The sequence below is a fragment of the Zeugodacus cucurbitae genome, chromosome 6, assembly GCF_028554725.1.
Source record: "Zeugodacus cucurbitae isolate PBARC_wt_2022May chromosome 6, idZeuCucr1.2, whole genome shotgun sequence".
Lineage (NCBI taxonomy): Eukaryota > Metazoa > Arthropoda > Insecta > Diptera > Tephritidae > Zeugodacus > Zeugodacus cucurbitae.
Genome location: NC_071671.1, coordinates 42,183,770 through 42,202,125, shown reverse-complemented (window position 1 = coordinate 42,202,125; position 18,356 = coordinate 42,183,770). Strand labels below are relative to the sequence as shown.

General features: G+C 36.0%; 1 protein-coding gene across 1 annotated transcript in view; it reads right to left on the bottom strand.

Moving 5' to 3' along the window:
- The window catches only part of LOC105216086 (protein scabrous), an 80,552-nt gene extending 69,616 nt beyond the window's left edge, over positions 1–10,936 (bottom strand). Inside the window, exon 1 of the mRNA XM_011190366.3 lies at positions 9,472–10,936. Coding sequence (XP_011188668.2) covers positions 9,472–10,160 — 689 coding nt within the window. The 5' untranslated portion in view covers positions 10,161–10,936. The remainder of the gene's footprint in view (positions 1–9,471) is intronic.
- Between the last annotated feature and the right edge of the window lie 7,420 nt (positions 10,937–18,356).

The following is an 18,356-nucleotide window of genomic DNA, read 5'->3' as shown; positions in this document are numbered from 1 at the left end:
TTATGCTAAGTTTGACTATTTGACGCACACACTTCTCACGAATTGGTTTGTTCAGTTATTCAGTTACTTTTACTCTTTCGTTGGTATGCAGATTAAAAGTTAGCGTTAGTTATTAGCCCTAGAAAGTATAAATGTTTGACGATTGCGGTGTGAGTTTTTCTAATTTTGTTCAAGTGGATGCAAATGTTGCTGTCTCAGGTTCACTAACCGATGGTGAAATTTTATCTGCGACAGATACGCAAAGTAACGATGAAGATGAGGAAGATACATCGGAACCTTTGGCAGAGATGTCAGTTAAGGAAGCAAGATCCTCATTTGATATCTTACAAAGCTTCTGTCTACAAAACGAAAGTGATGAAAAAGCATTACAGGCACTTTTTCTCTGAAAAAAAGTTATTGAGCAGTGTGAGCAGCAGAATTGTGCTTTAAAGCAAACCAGTATAACAAAGTTCTTTCGAAAAATTAATTAATTCACATTACGAATGAATGTAATTACGCGAATGTACCTCTTAATTCTTGCCATTTTTATATTAATAAATAAAAATTAACCAACACTTGATAATTCGAAGTTTTATTTATTTTCTCTCACAAATTTCGAACCATTTGATATTTCAAACACTCGATAATTCGTAATATTTCAAGAGACCCTCGACTGTCGACTGTATATTATTATGAGAGAGAGAGAGAGAGATATCGAAAGAGAGTATGAGTTTGAGAGGTTTTAATTACAAATTTTGTGATATTTACCAAAAGACTAATCGAAAGTGATACCAAATAAATATAGAAACTTATTGGAAAATATCATGACTGTATGATAATTATATTCACTATTTAATTGACAAAAAAAGAGTGTGTATGCAACTACAATTTTCGAACTTTTAACGATTTTAAGACACAGCTTTCCACAGAAATCCGAAACCTTTCTCAGAGACTGGCGAAAATGAATAGCTGGCTGACGAATAAAGCTGGCAATTTAACTGATATTGTAATAAAATTTGTCAATTAAATTGCGGAGTGTCTAAATAAATAAATATACCTCAAGCACCAAATCATTATTTTTATCCTTGGTTCCAAAATATAAATTTTGATCAATGTTAATAATATTGCTCTAGAAGGAACACAAACTTAGCGAATTAATGTAGAAAGTTTACCAAAGAGTAAACATCAGCGCTGTAACTCCACACAGTTTTCTCATTAACAGACTCAGAATTATAGATATATGTATCTACAAATGTATGTATATACTCGAAACCTGCCGTGAGACGATCTAAAACTTTTTGTTTATTTATGTCTCTTTCATTTATGAATTTTTGCAAATACCAGATCCATTTTTTTTTTGATTTTTTATATTTAAACCTCCATTAGTTCAATTTCATATCCAATTCATCGCTTACTAACACCAACGCAATTTTAATCCATAACATTTTTCAACACTTTTGTTTTTTGTAAAGAAGATTTTTTAAATGGTATTATTGGAGCGAAAATATACGAAATGCTATGTGTGAATGCATATATAGGTTGATAAAAATGAATGGACGCGCACACCATGCACTTTGCACATATAGATTTGCATATATAGATTTGTATATGTACAGCAGGATATCACTTTCATCCGTTAGATCACATAGCGGATATTTAAATGAATGTTGTTTGCAAGTGTAGCGGAAGTGAAGAGGAAACAAAAATGGGACAGTCTATGCGCCGTGAATGGGAAATGGATAAAATAAAAATTTCACCGCACACATATGGCTACATATACATAAATACATATATGTAAATGTATATATGTGTATGTATGTTTGTGTATTTGCAAATCTATTTGTGGAAAATATTGAAAATAAATACTTTTGTTGCCGCTAGTGCAACTGCTGATGCCGAAGAGCAGTTATAGATAGATATTTATATATAATACAATCTATGCTTTCTCGCTTCAGCGTGCGCTCTTTACTCTCTCTCCTCACTGCGACGTGCCTATCGAAAGTGTGAAATGAATTTTCCTATAAAACACACATCAATATATAACCGTTGCTATGTGCATAACCCATGCGTATTGATTGGAATGAATTGTTTCATGCATCACTGTGCAAATAAATGAATGCATTGATGTATGTGCGGTTCCATGGATTATTATTCCTCTCCAGGCACTTACCATTGGGTAATACTGAGCGGAGTTTTATGGCTTTTTTTGCACCAGCAAGAGAGAAAGATATGTGTAAATATGACACACACATATTTTCAAATATGAAACTATGTTTCAATTATTATTTTTATTATTTTAAATTTACAATTTTTTTGTTGTCTATCTGTGCGTTCGCGGCCGTGTTCGGCATTTTTTCAGTTGTGGCTTAATTTATCGCACTTTTTGATTTATCGCTAGCACATTTGATTTGCCGGTGAATGCCAGCATATGTGCTGCGGTGTCAGCAGCCTTTTGTGGATTTTGATTTTTAATGGTGCTTAGTGGATGCCAGATTGCCAACAACTTGTGGAACAGAGCGGAAATTGTATTTTACTATCAATGTATGGCGGATTTGCGCTTAAACTGACTGTGTTGTTCATAAATTTGTAACGCGCATGCTACAAAAGTATTTACAATGGTGAAACCAAAGAATAAATCATAAAAATTTAAAAAATGCATGTATTCATTGATATACGCTTTGCAAGATAAATAAATTATTATTTTTTTAAATCGCAAGTATTTATTTGGCTTTTATTGGTGTTTATGGCGGCTTAAAGGTGTGAGTGGGCGTGTGTGCATCAGTATGCGGTTTGCGGCTGCGTGTGAAATGCTAATTACATTTAAGCGCACAAAGTTCATTTGTTCGGCTAACAAATCCGCTTATTTAGCAATTCATGCGCAAGCAAGTGCGCGTTTGTTATAATTTGTGGTGAAATATTAAATTTATATCTTCCTGAATTTGATGCTGGCTTCATATTAGTAATTAAATATGCGCATTATTGTTTTCGAGCCGTTTTTTGTGGTCGAACTAATGAATTGAAAAATGCTTGGTTACACTAGGAAATAAATAATTAAAATTTGACGTGCGATTTTTTATCACAAATTCTATGAAATTATTCGGTACTTTGATATCAAATATTTAAATAGCATTTTGGAGTGCATAATACACATACTTAAGTGAATATTCATAAAACATTTCATACCAAATATTCATTAACTTGTAATTTTCAGTTAAAGGAAAATCTTCAAATATATTTATGTACTCGATAAATATACGCTTAAGGCAGCATATATTAATTAATCGGCTTCTAATTAATTATTTTCATGTGCATATGTATTTTTTTAGATTTTTTTAATTTTCAAAATTTAGTCACCTTATTATTCAAAGTTTCTTTTTTTAAAACAAAAACAATTTTTTTACAAATATACCGCAATTGGCATGTTCCAAAAGCAACATTTAACTTATACATATATGTTTAAAACTGTTTCGATAACACATTGCGCCTGCATGTATGCTTCAAATAATATCAAACCAAAATATCACACTTATCGCTAACAATTTTTGTTTCACCACTGAATACATTTATCTAATTTACCACTTCAAATGCACTGAAATTACTAACTCGACAGCATTTGAAATCAATATATTCTGTTAGCAACACGTGTACATTGAATACATATGACAAAGCGCCTAAAAATAAACCATAATTGATTGTGCTTGTGTCACACGTGTGAGCAGGCGATAGACGCACATAAAAATTACAAAAGTTATAAATCTAAACAGCAAAGTAAAACAATGACAGTGATCTTTTATTATATAAGAAAAACTAGTAACTAGACACCTGTTTTTTTATTCTTATATATGCACACTCTCTTAATAGAAGTGGCGAATATATTTAAATACATAATATTTCTACAAGTCGATTACTTACGCTTTAACAAAACCTCAATTACATGCATCCCTGCGTAAATAAGTGTGCTTATATGGAAATTGATGTGTGTTTATAAGTACTGCATGTATGTATTTGTACTCGAAATGTTTCAATGTTGAAATGTTGATTTCAGTGAGAATAACGATGTTATTTAAATTTACAAAGTTTCTTCCTTAAACATCGTACAAATACTCATACACACACTCTCACATAGCCATGCATAATTTTATTTTATATCTTTGGAGTAGGGTCTCCCTGTCGCGTGCATATCCGATATCAGCATTTAAGTAAATATGCTTTTGTTTGCTACTTTATGAACTCACACAAACACATTTTTGCTCTGAATATGAATACAGAATCATTTTTCATACGAAGACATGTGCGTACATACAAATGTACTTACATGTCTTCATTAATATGCTTGTAGGTTTCAAAACTTCGCTCAATGGTGTATACAAAAATTGTGGCTTGCAAAAAATTATAACTGATATATGCCTGCTACTTGGTGTTGCGGCAGGTCGGATCATATACTCAACTATAGGAAACGCACGTATGTATAGGTATGTATATTTGTAGGCAAAGAAAAATATTTTCCTATAAAATTTTATCAAGAGAAATTCAGCAGCATAAACGTCAGTAAAACATTTACAGGGCATAAACTTATGCATAGTTATAATTATGTATATGTGAAATAGTTGGCAACATTTGACGGATGAGGTGAATATGGGAAAAATATGAAATCTACAATTTGAAACTCTCTTGTTAATGAGTATATTTTGCCAAAATAATTTTATATTCTCTTCAACTATTGTCTTTTTGTTTTTATTCCTGCAACACTATTTTTTGAATCTATCAGCCGAACTAGTGAAATTTATGAACTATAAAATCGCATTTTCAACAAAAATGTAATCAAGTGAAAATGGGAAATTCTTACTTCTTGAAACGCTAACCCACAGTGGTATGTTTCTAGGCAAACGCCATACTTTCAGATATGCATTTCCAACTCAGAGATAACTTCTGTTTTTATTTAGCATTAGTTTCTCTCTAATCTTCAAATCACATATGTTATATAATATCGGGATAAAAGGAAGATCCCGATTTTACATAATTAATGTGATTTCAATATGATGACTTGGTTAGATATTTATTTTGGCACCCAATCATTATGTTGAAGCCTTTCTTTATGTTAGAAATCACAAACTAAAATAAATTTTAGCTCTTTTAACTTCTATTTACTATTTTTTGTACTGTTTTGGTTTTCCAAAATAGTGAATAAGAAAAGAGTCACTAGCTTTCTAATACTATTGTGAATGGTTGATTGAAAGACTGACGAAAGAGGAAGGAAATGTTGTCAGAAGTTATATGATCGGACATTCTGTGCTTCATTTCTCAAAGATTTTCAATACCTACAGACTTGTGACAGCTTTAAGCTTAAATTTGACTTTCTACTGGAGCAGAGATGGGCTTAGATGAGGTTCTATGGTTTATAAATTATAGTTCTGCACAAAGAGAAAAATTTAAGTCAACTTTTCGAGAGTAACTTCTAATATCAAAAAAATAATTAAATATTTCTACAATATTGTCTTTTCTCGTCAACAGCTGCAAAAAATACGTATAGAACTAGGACGAATTAAAATGTCATTAATGCCATTGCATTAATTCCGCAATATAACAGTAACTTTAATGTATACTTATGAAATATTAACTGGCATTTGAAGTCTTTGTTTTCTTTCCGGGTCCATGTTTTGGCAACTGCTGTGCGAGCAACAAACGCAAAGCAAACATAATGAGCAGACAATAAATAAATAAAGACGGGCAAAGCTGTTGCAACAACGAAAATGCGGCAAATAACAGACAGAAAATTTAGAAATTCTGCCGAAGGCGTTAACAAATTGCGCAACAACACAAATGTGGATACAAATACAAACATAAATACGTATATAACATATACAAGGCAACATATGTGGCAGGGATTTTTGAACCATTTTATGTATTTGTGTGTATGTGTGAGATGAGCATGTGCGCACGGATATAAACAGCTACTGTGGCTGCCTACGTGGCATCCTTATTTGTTGCTGTTGCTGGCAGCGGAGAAGAGGCCACAACTACAAGACTATTAGACTATTATCCGTGTGTTGGCGTTGCCTCGTAGCAACAAACTCTGCTCTGCTTTATTTCGAATTCATATTGCTGCTATTGTTATTGCATAACAGCTGCTGTTGCTGCAGCCACGTTTGCTGTGCGCTGCTTATCTTGTTGCCTACCGGGTTTTCGATTTCATGCACGCCTTGTGTATGCCACGCTGTGCAGGTTTTTGTGCCAACACATGTACATGTGTGTGTTGTTTCATGCTCTTATGATATATTTTACTTTACCGTGTTGCACGTATATTTCTAGGTGTATCCTGCGGCCATCCTTGCCACAGTGCACACACCTGCCACACACATATACAGGCTTACAACTGGTGTATTGCTGTATTTCTTGGTAGTGTTTTATTTGTGACAACGCTGCGTGTGATTTCGTGCACATTTTCGAACCAACAACCGAACATTGAAGGTACGTAATCACACAAATATATATGCTTATAAGGACAAACTTCGATGATGTTTTGCCACATGGTGCTGTGACAACATACAATAACACAATATCATCACAAAAACACACACAATTTCCTTTACATGATGATCTCCCTCAGAAAATTCCCATTGAATGGCAGGCACAGTTTGATGTATTGCTGCTTTGGTTAAATGGATTTCGGCAACTACCATACACCAACTGCTTTTTTATTGCATCTATTATTTTCCGTTACATGGGATTTTGATTGTCTGCCCGCTGTGCATTGCCACATATATCGGCGATATGTTTTTTATTGCTGGCAGTTACCGTTGTTGTTATATGCCCGCATCTTTGTTTTTGTGTAATATTGTGCAGATTTTTAGTGTCTTCCTTTTCATTCGTGATTGATTTGCATGTTTTATGCTTTAATAAAATGAGCGAAAAGCATAAAAAGCAACATTTGCTTTACGGTGTCTGCTGTTGGCTGCTTATACCATAAATAGCTCCGTTACACACACACATCACACTCGCACTGCCTTTTTATTATCTGCTGTTACTTTGAAATCGTAAACATTTTAAAACTTTAATAAAAATTTGTTGTAAACTTTTATTTATCAAAGCATTGCTTTTTATTATAAACTACTCTGGCTTTTGATGACTCTACTTTTGACTTTTTTTATTTATTTAGTTACAAATTGACATTAATTGAAAGGCATTAAATCAAATGTGAAATTCATCAGCAAGAAATAAAAAAAAAATTCTTTGATATCTCACTGTTAAACGTGCGTTTCTTAGTCATATTTTCACAATATGAGATTTTTGAAAATCCCGTAAAATAAAATACAAAAGAAATAACTGTCTAGAGTATGCATTCTTCTCAATAATTTATGTTTCAATAATGACTATTTACATGTGATCAATAATCCCTAGCAAAAATAAGTAATATTTATATAGAAATATTTTTCTTTATTCATTTGCGGATTTGGGTAAGCAAATGTCTGCACTATAACTCTGTCCGTAATATAACAAACTAAAAATGTTTGATGTTATTATAAACTTTACGAAATTGCCAATTATTTGACTTTCTTTGTTTTCACATTTTATGATATTGAATTTTATGAAAAAAATTCGGCGAATTCGCACAGAACTTTAACTTATTTGACATTTGGATTTCAATAACCACAAAAGAATATATATACCACATTTAAAACTGGGAGAAAAAAAATAAACTAATAGAGTTAAGGCCAAACAGTAAGTCTCGTTTTGTCCATGCATTTATCTTGTTCCATAGAATATCTGAATAGCCTTTTCCCACTGTCAAATTAATTTAATACATTAAGATTACTATATAATTGAAAAAAAAAACGGTTTTTGTCCTTCGCACAGCCAACTACTCGATTAACGATTAGCTGTTATACATTTTTGTTTTTACTGTTCATAAGGAGTCGGTAAGTTTCAACGGCTGATTACTATTTTATCAATAATAATTTTATTCGATTAAAAATTAATGTAATAAAATAAGATTTTTCTTTTGTATGGTAAATCGATCTAAATCAGTGCTTTAAACGAACAAATGTTATTCTCATTTTAAGCAACCATTAAATTTATTGATTGTAGCTGGGAAGACGAAGAAAGTCCTGGGTATCCAAAATATGAGGATATTGGGAATTGAAGAGGGATATTGAACATTGTTAGATCACAAAACCCAAAAATTTTATGTTTAATTAATGTTTAATAATGTTTTATGTTTAATTAATTAATTAGAACTACGATTAATTATTATTTTAATTTATAGACAAAGAGCGCATTTACCATCAATATGTTATGATAAGCCTTGTTGTTAAACTAGTATTGCATTACGAAACTGTTAGTTTCCTCCATAACTCGAACTCTTGAATTGGCAAAAGATCTCAAATTTCATACAAATTACCTTCTGTTTTTTTGTGAATAATGGTGATTCGAGTTAGGTAAGTTCAACTGTATAAGATTGATATGAAATGATTTCGAAATGTTCGGAAAATTCTGAAATCGCCCGACATTAATTTCTAATAGTTACTTTAAAAAATATTTGTAATGCTGGTAAATTTTTGATCAAGTACACAAATACTATCCGCACTGCACTTAGAATAATTAACAAACCTCGAAATAATCTTAAAGCTCTCCGGATCTGATTTGGAAGACTGTATTATCTATTTAAGCCTGAGGTAAAATTTTTGAATTTTACAATATAGGATCGTTTTTATAATAAGAACTCAATTAAACCTCGATTACTCGGTTTTATTCTATAAATATAACATAAACATGCAGGGTTGTCCTTTTCTTTAAGCCCACAACAATTTATTTGTGCTAATATTTTATTCTTAAAATTTACTTAAACCAAAGTAATTTAAAGCAAACACCAAACACCTGAGGAAAGGAGGAAAATCCATAAATTATGCATTCAAATAACTAATCAATTCTGCATTTTCAATTCGCACTGTTGTATATTAATTAGCACACAATCACATACGCCTAGTGTAGACAAAAATAACTGTGACGCAAAAGGTGAGAAGTACTAGGCGGACTGCGCTGTAAGGAGCTAATTAACATTTCAATAACTAATTTGAACATCAAACAGAAGCCACAGCAGAATGAGCGAAAATTCGGGCTGTAAGTGAAGCCCGACAAGAAGGCAGAAAGAGCAAAAATAGCCACGAGCAAAATAATTATGGCAGCAACGGTGGCTGCAGCACAATAAAGTCGAACGAGCAAGCGCGAGGAGACTGGAAGTTCCGAAGATCAAACGCTGAGGAGGCAAGGTTGCAAGGTATCACAGGAATTGTGGCACGACCGGTAACTGGTTCAGTGGAGTTTGTGTTTATTTATAGACATACACAAACTGTGCAACTGACCTATTTACTTAGCAGGCGCAGGTGAACGCCCATTAGACAGCTACAAAGATAATTTGTGACTTGGTACAAGTCGATCGGAAATTCCGCGAAATTTGTATGCAGGTAGATCGAACGATTAATTGCCGTTACTTACCGCAAATCCTGCAATTCGGTGCGCATATCCGCATCGCCAGCGGCGGCCGACAACGCATCCTTCGCCGTAGTGCCGATTCTGAGCGATTTGCGTAAATTATGTTCGAGCAGCTCGTAATCTTCGCGACGACGCATCATCAGCGCGTTTAACTGTTTGGAAAGCAATTGCACCTGCTCGGCGAGCGGCAGTGTCGCGGCGCTCTGTTCATGTGTTGGCGCCGCTGTTGTAGTAGTTGTTTTTGTGGTTGTAGTCGGGGAGGTGGTGGTGGTGCTTGCAGCACCGGTTGTTGTGGCATGTATCAGCATTGCATCATCGCGTTCATCGACGAAACGCAGCAGCTCCACACTGGACGACTCATCGCTGGCGGCGTAACGCTCCGAAGCGGCGGCGAAGTCGTTTGCGAAGTCATCGCCAACATAATTATCGGCATCTAGTTCATCGACAGTCGCAACATCATTATCACTGAGCACTTGGTCATTGGGCGCGTTTTTATTGTAAACGGCATCACGCAACATGTTGCCAAGACGCTGTTGTTGCTGCTGCCCATTTTGTTGTTGTTCTTGCGTGCCGTGTACCACACTTGCCGCGCTGTTGGGCAGTTGCATGAGGCATGCAACAAGGATTATGCCAATTAACGACACGAAAGCGCCGGAGCGCCAAAAGAGCGACGCGCCTGTTGGCAAACACATATTCAACACTGCTGTTGTTAGTTTTGTTGTGTGATGGTAAGTTTGTCGATTATTTTACGACGCTTTACACTTTGCAGTTTCAGTGCTGCTGCCGCCGTAAATGTTGTAATTATTCGTTTCTTTGTATTTTACTTTCGAACTTTATTTTGATTTTTCTTCACAGCCGTCGCACGCAACGCCCATTAAAACCGTTAAAAGCACAATAAAAGCACAAACGGCGTATAAATCAACGGCCTACTAAGCCGTTGGCGTTAAATGCGTACGATTGTCGGTCACTCTTTACACGTTTAACACTCACACACGATTACACGGCAGTATATACGCGCAAAAGTATGCTTTGTGTTGCCACAAATTTCAAATATATTATTCATGTGATTATTTCCAATTTCGCTTGTTTACACTTCCACACAGTATTTTCGATTTTCCGTTATTTTTATACACTCTACGCTGTCAACTTGGCGCATGAATTATTTATTGTACTTTAATATTCGTTTGATATTGTTATTGTTGTGGCTTTAGCTATTTGCAGAACCTTCCTTAACAAAAGCACACTTGTCGACACACCGTCGCACATGCTCAGTTAAGCCAACACTACTTGCTTCTTACACTCAATTTGTTCATCTACGCGTTCAACGGTATCTTCAACTATACTTCGCACGTTCAACTGCAATGGCTGTCAGGACTAAAACTGAATAACGCGCGATTCGGTGCGTCCTTTTATACCTTCGCATTGCCATCTGTCCGATTGCTTTGGTGCTGGTGTCCAATTGCCGACAAGTCGTTGTTTTTGCTGCTGCCAGTTGGAAGAGCGTCGAAGAGAGTTTGCTTGTTTGCAAACAGGTTGTTCGCTCACGCTCAATTTACCTTGCTCGTTCTCTTTTCGCGATACTTACTCTCTTTGTACTAAAATTTCAATTGGACAACGCATGTTGAATGACACGGTGGGTTTAAAAAGGTTTATTTGTAGTCAAATTAGGAAGGAGTTCATATTAAATTATTATATAAAATAGACTTGAATTATTTTACTTCAATTGATATTATTATTTATACAGTACTATTTCGTGTTGATAAATTAGGATTTGTATATTATATTTATATTATCTTAAACAGTAATCTCGTTATAATAGTTTTGTTCACATAACGGTTGTTTATGTCTCCCAGAAATAAAGAGTTAAATATGGTGTTAAATATATATAAATTAATTGAAAGACAAGTGGAATTGAAATCCGGATGTCCGTTCGAGCAATTTTAACTTGAGTAAAATGATATATGATGAGATATTTTAATGAAATGAAATAATCGGATTATAACTACGGTGCGCGTACAAAGGTTATCTTGAAAACTACTAAAAATGCTTTAATCCATTAAGGAAAAACACCAAAAACCTTAAATTTCATGGTAAAGATGGTACAGAAGAGCTGTATTCAAATTGGTATACAAAATTTAAATGGACGTGGCTCCGCCCACTTATAGGTCAAAAACCATATCTCCAAAACTACCCAACCAATTTCAATGAAATTCCGTTCATATCCTGGCATCTAAATTATATGTTTTGAAAATGGTCGAAATCAATTCACAACTTTGCACAATACTGCATTTATAGTGTGATATCGGCCTTCTAAAAATCGTCGCAATCGGAATAAAAGTTTTCAAGGCCCCTTGGATCGAACATGAGGATTTCAATGCTTCTAATAAATTTAGTGAAAATGTAGGTAAGTCTCTCAGATATTTTGAAGAAACTCAGAGGGAATATTTTTTTTCTAATAATATCGGGTCATAACTTCCCCTAGCTCCCATATACATAATATTTGGGGTTTCAAACTTTTATTAGACTTTATACCATATATATCGGTTAATATGTGAGATATAATCTTAGATACAATAAAGTTAAGTGACAAAAGTAGTTGAAATCGGTCCATGAATTACCTAGCATACCATATACATACAACTATTAGGTCTGCTAGTAATTTTATATTTGTTTTCTAATGGACTTTATGGTTGTTATTTATGGTTGCACCCGAACTTAGCCCTTCTTTACTTGTTAAATATATTTCCATTGACTGAACCTATTACCTCACAGCTTTATTTTACATTTGTAAATGGAAGAATGTTACATATTTTGCACCTTGGGATTGCATTGACTTTAAGTAGTTGTGTCAGATATGTAATGTCGTTTGTTATATTTGGTGCAAGTCTTGTAACACTAACGATATATCGGACTAGCATTTGGAATTAATACAGTTTAATTTAGTTTTTTTTACATCGCGTTATTTTGAACTTTTTTAACATATTTTAATAGGTAGTATAAAACGGCAATTTTTGAAAGAGAAGAATAAATAAATTAAGTATACATAGTAGTTATACGTCTTAAGTTCATACATTTTATATCACTTAGCTTTAGCTCTGGTAAAGTTTTTTTTTTTTTTTTTTTTTTTCAATAAATAACATAATTTCAATGTCAAGAGGTTTTTCTTCTGCGTGATAGTTGCTCTGGAACTGAAGTGGCCACAATTCGAAAAAATTAAGAATCCTCATTATACAACTCGGGAAACACGCCTTTTATGTCAACTAACATTTCTTTTGTATTCTGATCCAAGATACATTTGCTCTTAAACCTTCCGTCCCTGTAATTGTAGATACAAAGGTTCTGACATTTCACAATAGAAAATATTGTAAATAACAGTTTAAATATTTAATGTATTTAGTTAATTCGTATTAGCAATATGTGTTCCCAGACGGAAACATGCCATTGATATACTATTGAGCATTCAAATTTGGTGAGCTGAACTCAAAGGCGTATTAAACGCCGAAAGTTCTAAATAAAGAAACAAATTAAAATCCTTAAAATTAGACTCCAATTTCCGTTTCAAGAAATAGGCTTTATCAATGGGATTTCCATGTAATTGTTACACTGTGCCATGAATTTCATATCGGGTATTCTTTAAAAAGTCAACGGCTATATTTTAAGAGCGGCCACTTGCGAGAGCATAAGCAATAAAGAAGAGCGCGATGCACAACAGTCGACAGATGTTCGAAATTCTAAAGGTTTCACGCTGACAAGGAGCAGTGCAAAGGTATGTTGTATGCAAACAAAAACAATGTGCAACAGAAATAATAATAACAACAACTGACGCGGTCACGAGCAGCAGTTGGTTTGCAAGTGTTACCCACTTGTTTGTTTGTTAATTTGCACGCTTACCAGCAATATTTATAAACTGTAATATTGCCTCACATATACACACACACACACACAACAAAAACTACATGAATACACACATACAAGTAAGTGTATGGGTGTGTGAAGCCACGACAGTACGGTTATTTGCTTTTTTCAACTTATTTGCGAATTTCGCCAGTTGTGAGCGTTTGCTTGCCAGCCAGTCTTTTGTTGTACTACTTTATGGATCCTCCCTTTGACTGTTACATTTCTGGCTGCTTTTATTAATAGCAGCTACATATACACTCACACATATACAAATACAAGTACATCGGTGTGCGCTTGTTTTGGTGGAAACGGAAAGCCTTTTGTCTGCCGGCTCGCAATTCATTTTTCTCTCTGCTAACCTCCAACTGCTCTGCTGAGTTGCTTATGAACTTGCTTATTGTTATTGCTCGCATTATTGTTTGTTGCTGTTGTTGTTTCTTCTTGTTGTTGGTTGTTGTTGTCGCAGCGTCGCATTTCGCATGCACCCTCGCTTTTTATTCCGCTACCAAAATTCGACAGCCGCTTTGCCGGTGTTATTAGCACTGCTTACAGCCGTTGTTGTTGTTGCATCTTTGATAGTTTGCATATGTTCGCTAACTGTTAGCGGCGTGGTGTTGTGCGATGTGTCGCTTCGCAAATGGGATGTTCAACAGCGACCATTCAACACAATCTGCCGCATCTCAATTGTTCGCATTCATACATCCAGTACATTAATATCTCCATATATATTTAAATTTCTGCACTTTATTGCCGTCAGTGTGGAACACCGCTGCCATCTGTGGCTAGCCCTATTGGTGTTTATGTGTTTCGGATATGCTTGGCTAGTCAAAATATCAAAATGCTCGGTTTTTGTATGGTGAATAAAAGTTGGTTGCAATATGTTTTCCGGTTTTGTAATTTGGGCCGACTACTGAGTTTTGTTTCTAAACCCTCAGTGAAGAAATAAAAAAAACAGAGTTTGAAAATAAAGTTCAAAACTTAAATATTCCTTTAAAATATTAATTGTTAGATTAGTCAACACACTTACAAAGTTAAATTCAGCAACCGAGATATCTCACTAAACCTCTGGCAACTCCATTTAGAATTGATTGTATCAGTCTATTTCATTTACGGTAGTGATTTGTTCGATTCGCTACTCTCTAGGAAGGTAAGTATAGGTGGATGTCGGACGACGCACCAAGATTTTAGGAGGCCTATTATGAAACTACCGGAACTGCCCTCCTTTCCTAATACTTCTATGTAATCTCTGAACCACTCTGTGGCTCCGATAAAGCTGATGAATTCAAAAAGTCTTATTGGACATCTGAAAGAAAAACCGATAGATATTTGCAAAATTTATTTGATTAGAAAAATTCTTGCATCGGTTTAGAAGATGTCCAGTTCTTGACAGCTTCTACAGTAAGGTTTATATAATATAATTTGCTGGTATGTAGTCGGAAGGTGATTTTGTTAATTTGCTGAAAAGATATCGCCACTAGATTATCTGGTTTGGATATGTCCGTATAGATAATTATTGTTACTCTCTATAGTATAGGTAGCCTCCATATTGTTTCGGATATATCACAATTTTATGGTTGATATATACGAGCATGTAGTAATTCGATAAATACAGAATATTGTCTGCAATCTATCAAATTTTTTAAATAAGCTCTCCTAAAAAATCACTTCGGAGAATTGATGCTAGGAAAATCATAGCAATGGATTGGTCTACACTCAACCCAAAACATTTGGTCGGATTATTTAGTTTTTTAGTTGAGAAGCAATTGTTACAAGCAGTTGATAAAGCTGTGCCTAAAGTTGGGTATAATTTCGCGAACTATTTGGAGGATGGGATCATGAGTAGAAGTTCACGTAAGTAAGGATAGTTTTTGATTGTCATTCACTTGGGAGTGGCCAGGAACGATTCTTCTCCACATGATTCAAGCAGCTCACGACTTCCAATTTAATACCAAGTATCCTCTGGGTAGCTAACAAATATCCGTTTGAAGGCGAGCTAAAGTGAGAAGGCTAGCCGGCTTCCGCGGTTGTGCGTAGTGTTTGGGACCCACCACATAAAAACGAAGTACCAATGAAAAAACGAAGAAGGCCTCGGATGAGACACACCCTTTTGATGAAGACCCCGCAAACGTTTTAAGGATAATGATTTAAGGGCATGCACCTGGAATGTCCGGGCCCTTAATTGGGAAGGTGCCCCTGTCCAGCTGGTTGATGTCCTCATACGACTAAAGGCTGATATCACCGCCATTCAAGAAGTGCGAGGGACGGAAGAATATGGGTCCTTGTGACATCTACTACAGCATAAAAAGGAGCGCAAATTTGGTGTCGGATTTGTGGTGGGAGAGAGACTCCGTCGCCGAGTCCTGGCAATCACCCCGGTGGATGAACCTCTTGCCACAATCCGCATAAAAGCGAGGTTCTTCAACATGACGCTTATTTGCGCCCACGCCCCAACGGAAGAAAAGGACGATGTAACCAAAGAACCTTTCTATGATCGCCTAGAACGCACCTACGAGCGCTGCTCCCGCCACGCTAAGGTGGGTAAAGAAGGTGTCTTTGGCATAACAGTCGGAAAATTCAGCCTCCATGACGAAACATCGCCAAACGGCCAGAGGCTGATCGACTTCGCTGGGGCCTGCCTACCTCGCAACGTTGCAAACGACCACAACACGTGCGGCATTTGTAGACAAAAATGAAAGAGGCCGAAATGTGTGAGTACGAAGACAGAGGGAATGCTCGAAAATTTTATGAAAAAATGAAGCGACTTAACGAAGGTTTAAAGACCGGAGCATCCTCATGTAGAGACGAAGGTGGTATTCTGGTAACCGATGTCCAGGGCGTACTGGGATTATGGAGGAAACACTTCTCCGACCTGCTGAATGGCAGTGAAAGTTCAACACCAGGAGATGGCGAACCCCATTCCCCAATCGACGACGATGGAACAGCCGTTCCATTACCCGACCATGAAGAAATTCGAATAGATTACCGGCCGAGCTATACAAAGACAGCGGCGAAGAACTGATAAGGTGGATGCATCACCTTCCTTGCAAAATATGGTCGGAAGAAAACATGCCTGACGATTGGAATCTCAGTGTGTTCTGCCAAATCCAGTAAAAGGGAGATCCCACAATCTGTGCCAATTACCGTGGGATAAGCCTCTTAAATATCGCCTGTAAGGTTCTATCGAGCGTACTATGTGAAAGACTAAAGCCCACCGTCAACAAACTGATTGGACACTATCAGTGTGGCTTTATCAGCCAACCAGGAAAGTCCACAACTGAACAGATATTCACCATGCGCCAAATCTTGGAGAAGACCCGTGAAAAGAGGATCGACACACACCACCTTTTAGTCGATTTTAAAGCTGCTTTCGACAGCACGGAAAGGAGCTGCCTTTACTCCGCGATGTCCGAATTTGGTATCCCCGCAAAACTAATACGGCTATGTAAGTTGACGTTGAGCAACACCAAAATCGCCGTCATGATTGGGAAGGACCTCTCTGAGCCGTTCGATACCAAACGAGGTTTCAGACAAGGTGACTCACTATCGTGTGACTTCTTTAACTTGATGCTGCAAAAATAATACGAGCTGCAGAGCTAAATAGAGAAGGTACAAGCGTATGGGTCTGGAGGTGAATGAGCACAAGACGAAATATCTCCTGTCATCAAGCAAACAGTTGGCGCACTCGCATCTTGGCTTCCACGTCACTGTTGACAGTCATAACTTTTCGAAGTAGCAGATAATTTCGTTTATCTGGGAACCAGTATCAACAACACCAACAATGTCAGCCTAGAAATCCAGCGCAGAATCACTCTTGCCAACAGGTGCTACTTTGGACTGAGTAGGCAATTGAAAAGTAAAGTCCTCTCACGGCGAACCAAAATCAAACTCAACAAGTCGCTTATCATTCCCGTCCTACTTTACGGTGCAGAAGCGTGGACGATGTCAACATCAGATGAGACGTCACTAGGAGTTTTCGAGCGGAAAATTTTGCGCAAGATTTATGGTCCCTTAAACATTTTCAACGGCGAATACCGCAGACGATGGAACGATGAGCTGTATGAATTATACGACGACATTGACTCAGTTCAGCGAATAAAAAGACAGCGGCTACGCTGGCTAGGTCATGTTGTCCGAATGAACAGAAGAACGAGGACTTTGAACTTCTTCACATTTCGCCTATATTGTATCTAAAACTATAACGATTTCAATCCTTCAAACTAGTTGTGTACTTCCGCTCAACTATAAAATCACGCCGAAGCGCACCCGCTGCCAGTACCCCCGCCCCTCTCTTTTTTAAAGCAACGCAGTCGATACTCCTTCAGTTCTTGTAGTGCATGTTATTCTTTAGTCACGCTATTGATATTCAAACTCCCTCGTAGTTAGTTAATGGAACGTGTACCTTGAAAATTGCCTTATAAAAATATATCTATGAACGTAACCAAACTCCACACCAATTAAAGTAATTAAGTAACTGACTTAAGTTCCACTTTAATTAGCATTTCACACTCTCATACATACTTACATTTCCCCCTAGTAGGGGTATATAAAAGTTTGCATTCAACAAAGTTATTTACTGCTGACCTTCTCGTGCTTGCTCTAGTAATTTTGCACTTTAGCACTATTGTTTTGTAAGTCACTTTATTTCACACATACGTACATATATGAGCCTATATGGTATGTAGGTATTTATATATTTATATATTTAATTCACCTCAGCATAGTATGCGCAGCTAGTTAATCCCTGTATGCTTTGATGTAGCCGTGTAGCGTATAGTGTACAACATTTTGCGAATTTCCAACGAATATGTACTATATATGTGCATATATGTATATTGTATGTTCGGGAGCAAGTTTTACCTTACATAAACCTATTCATTGTACATTTAAGTGATTTCCTCCATGCGAACACTACGCAAATTGCGTCAGTGACCCTTGCACACAATGGTAACTCTATATTCTTATATACAATCTGTATATGTTTCTTTAAAATG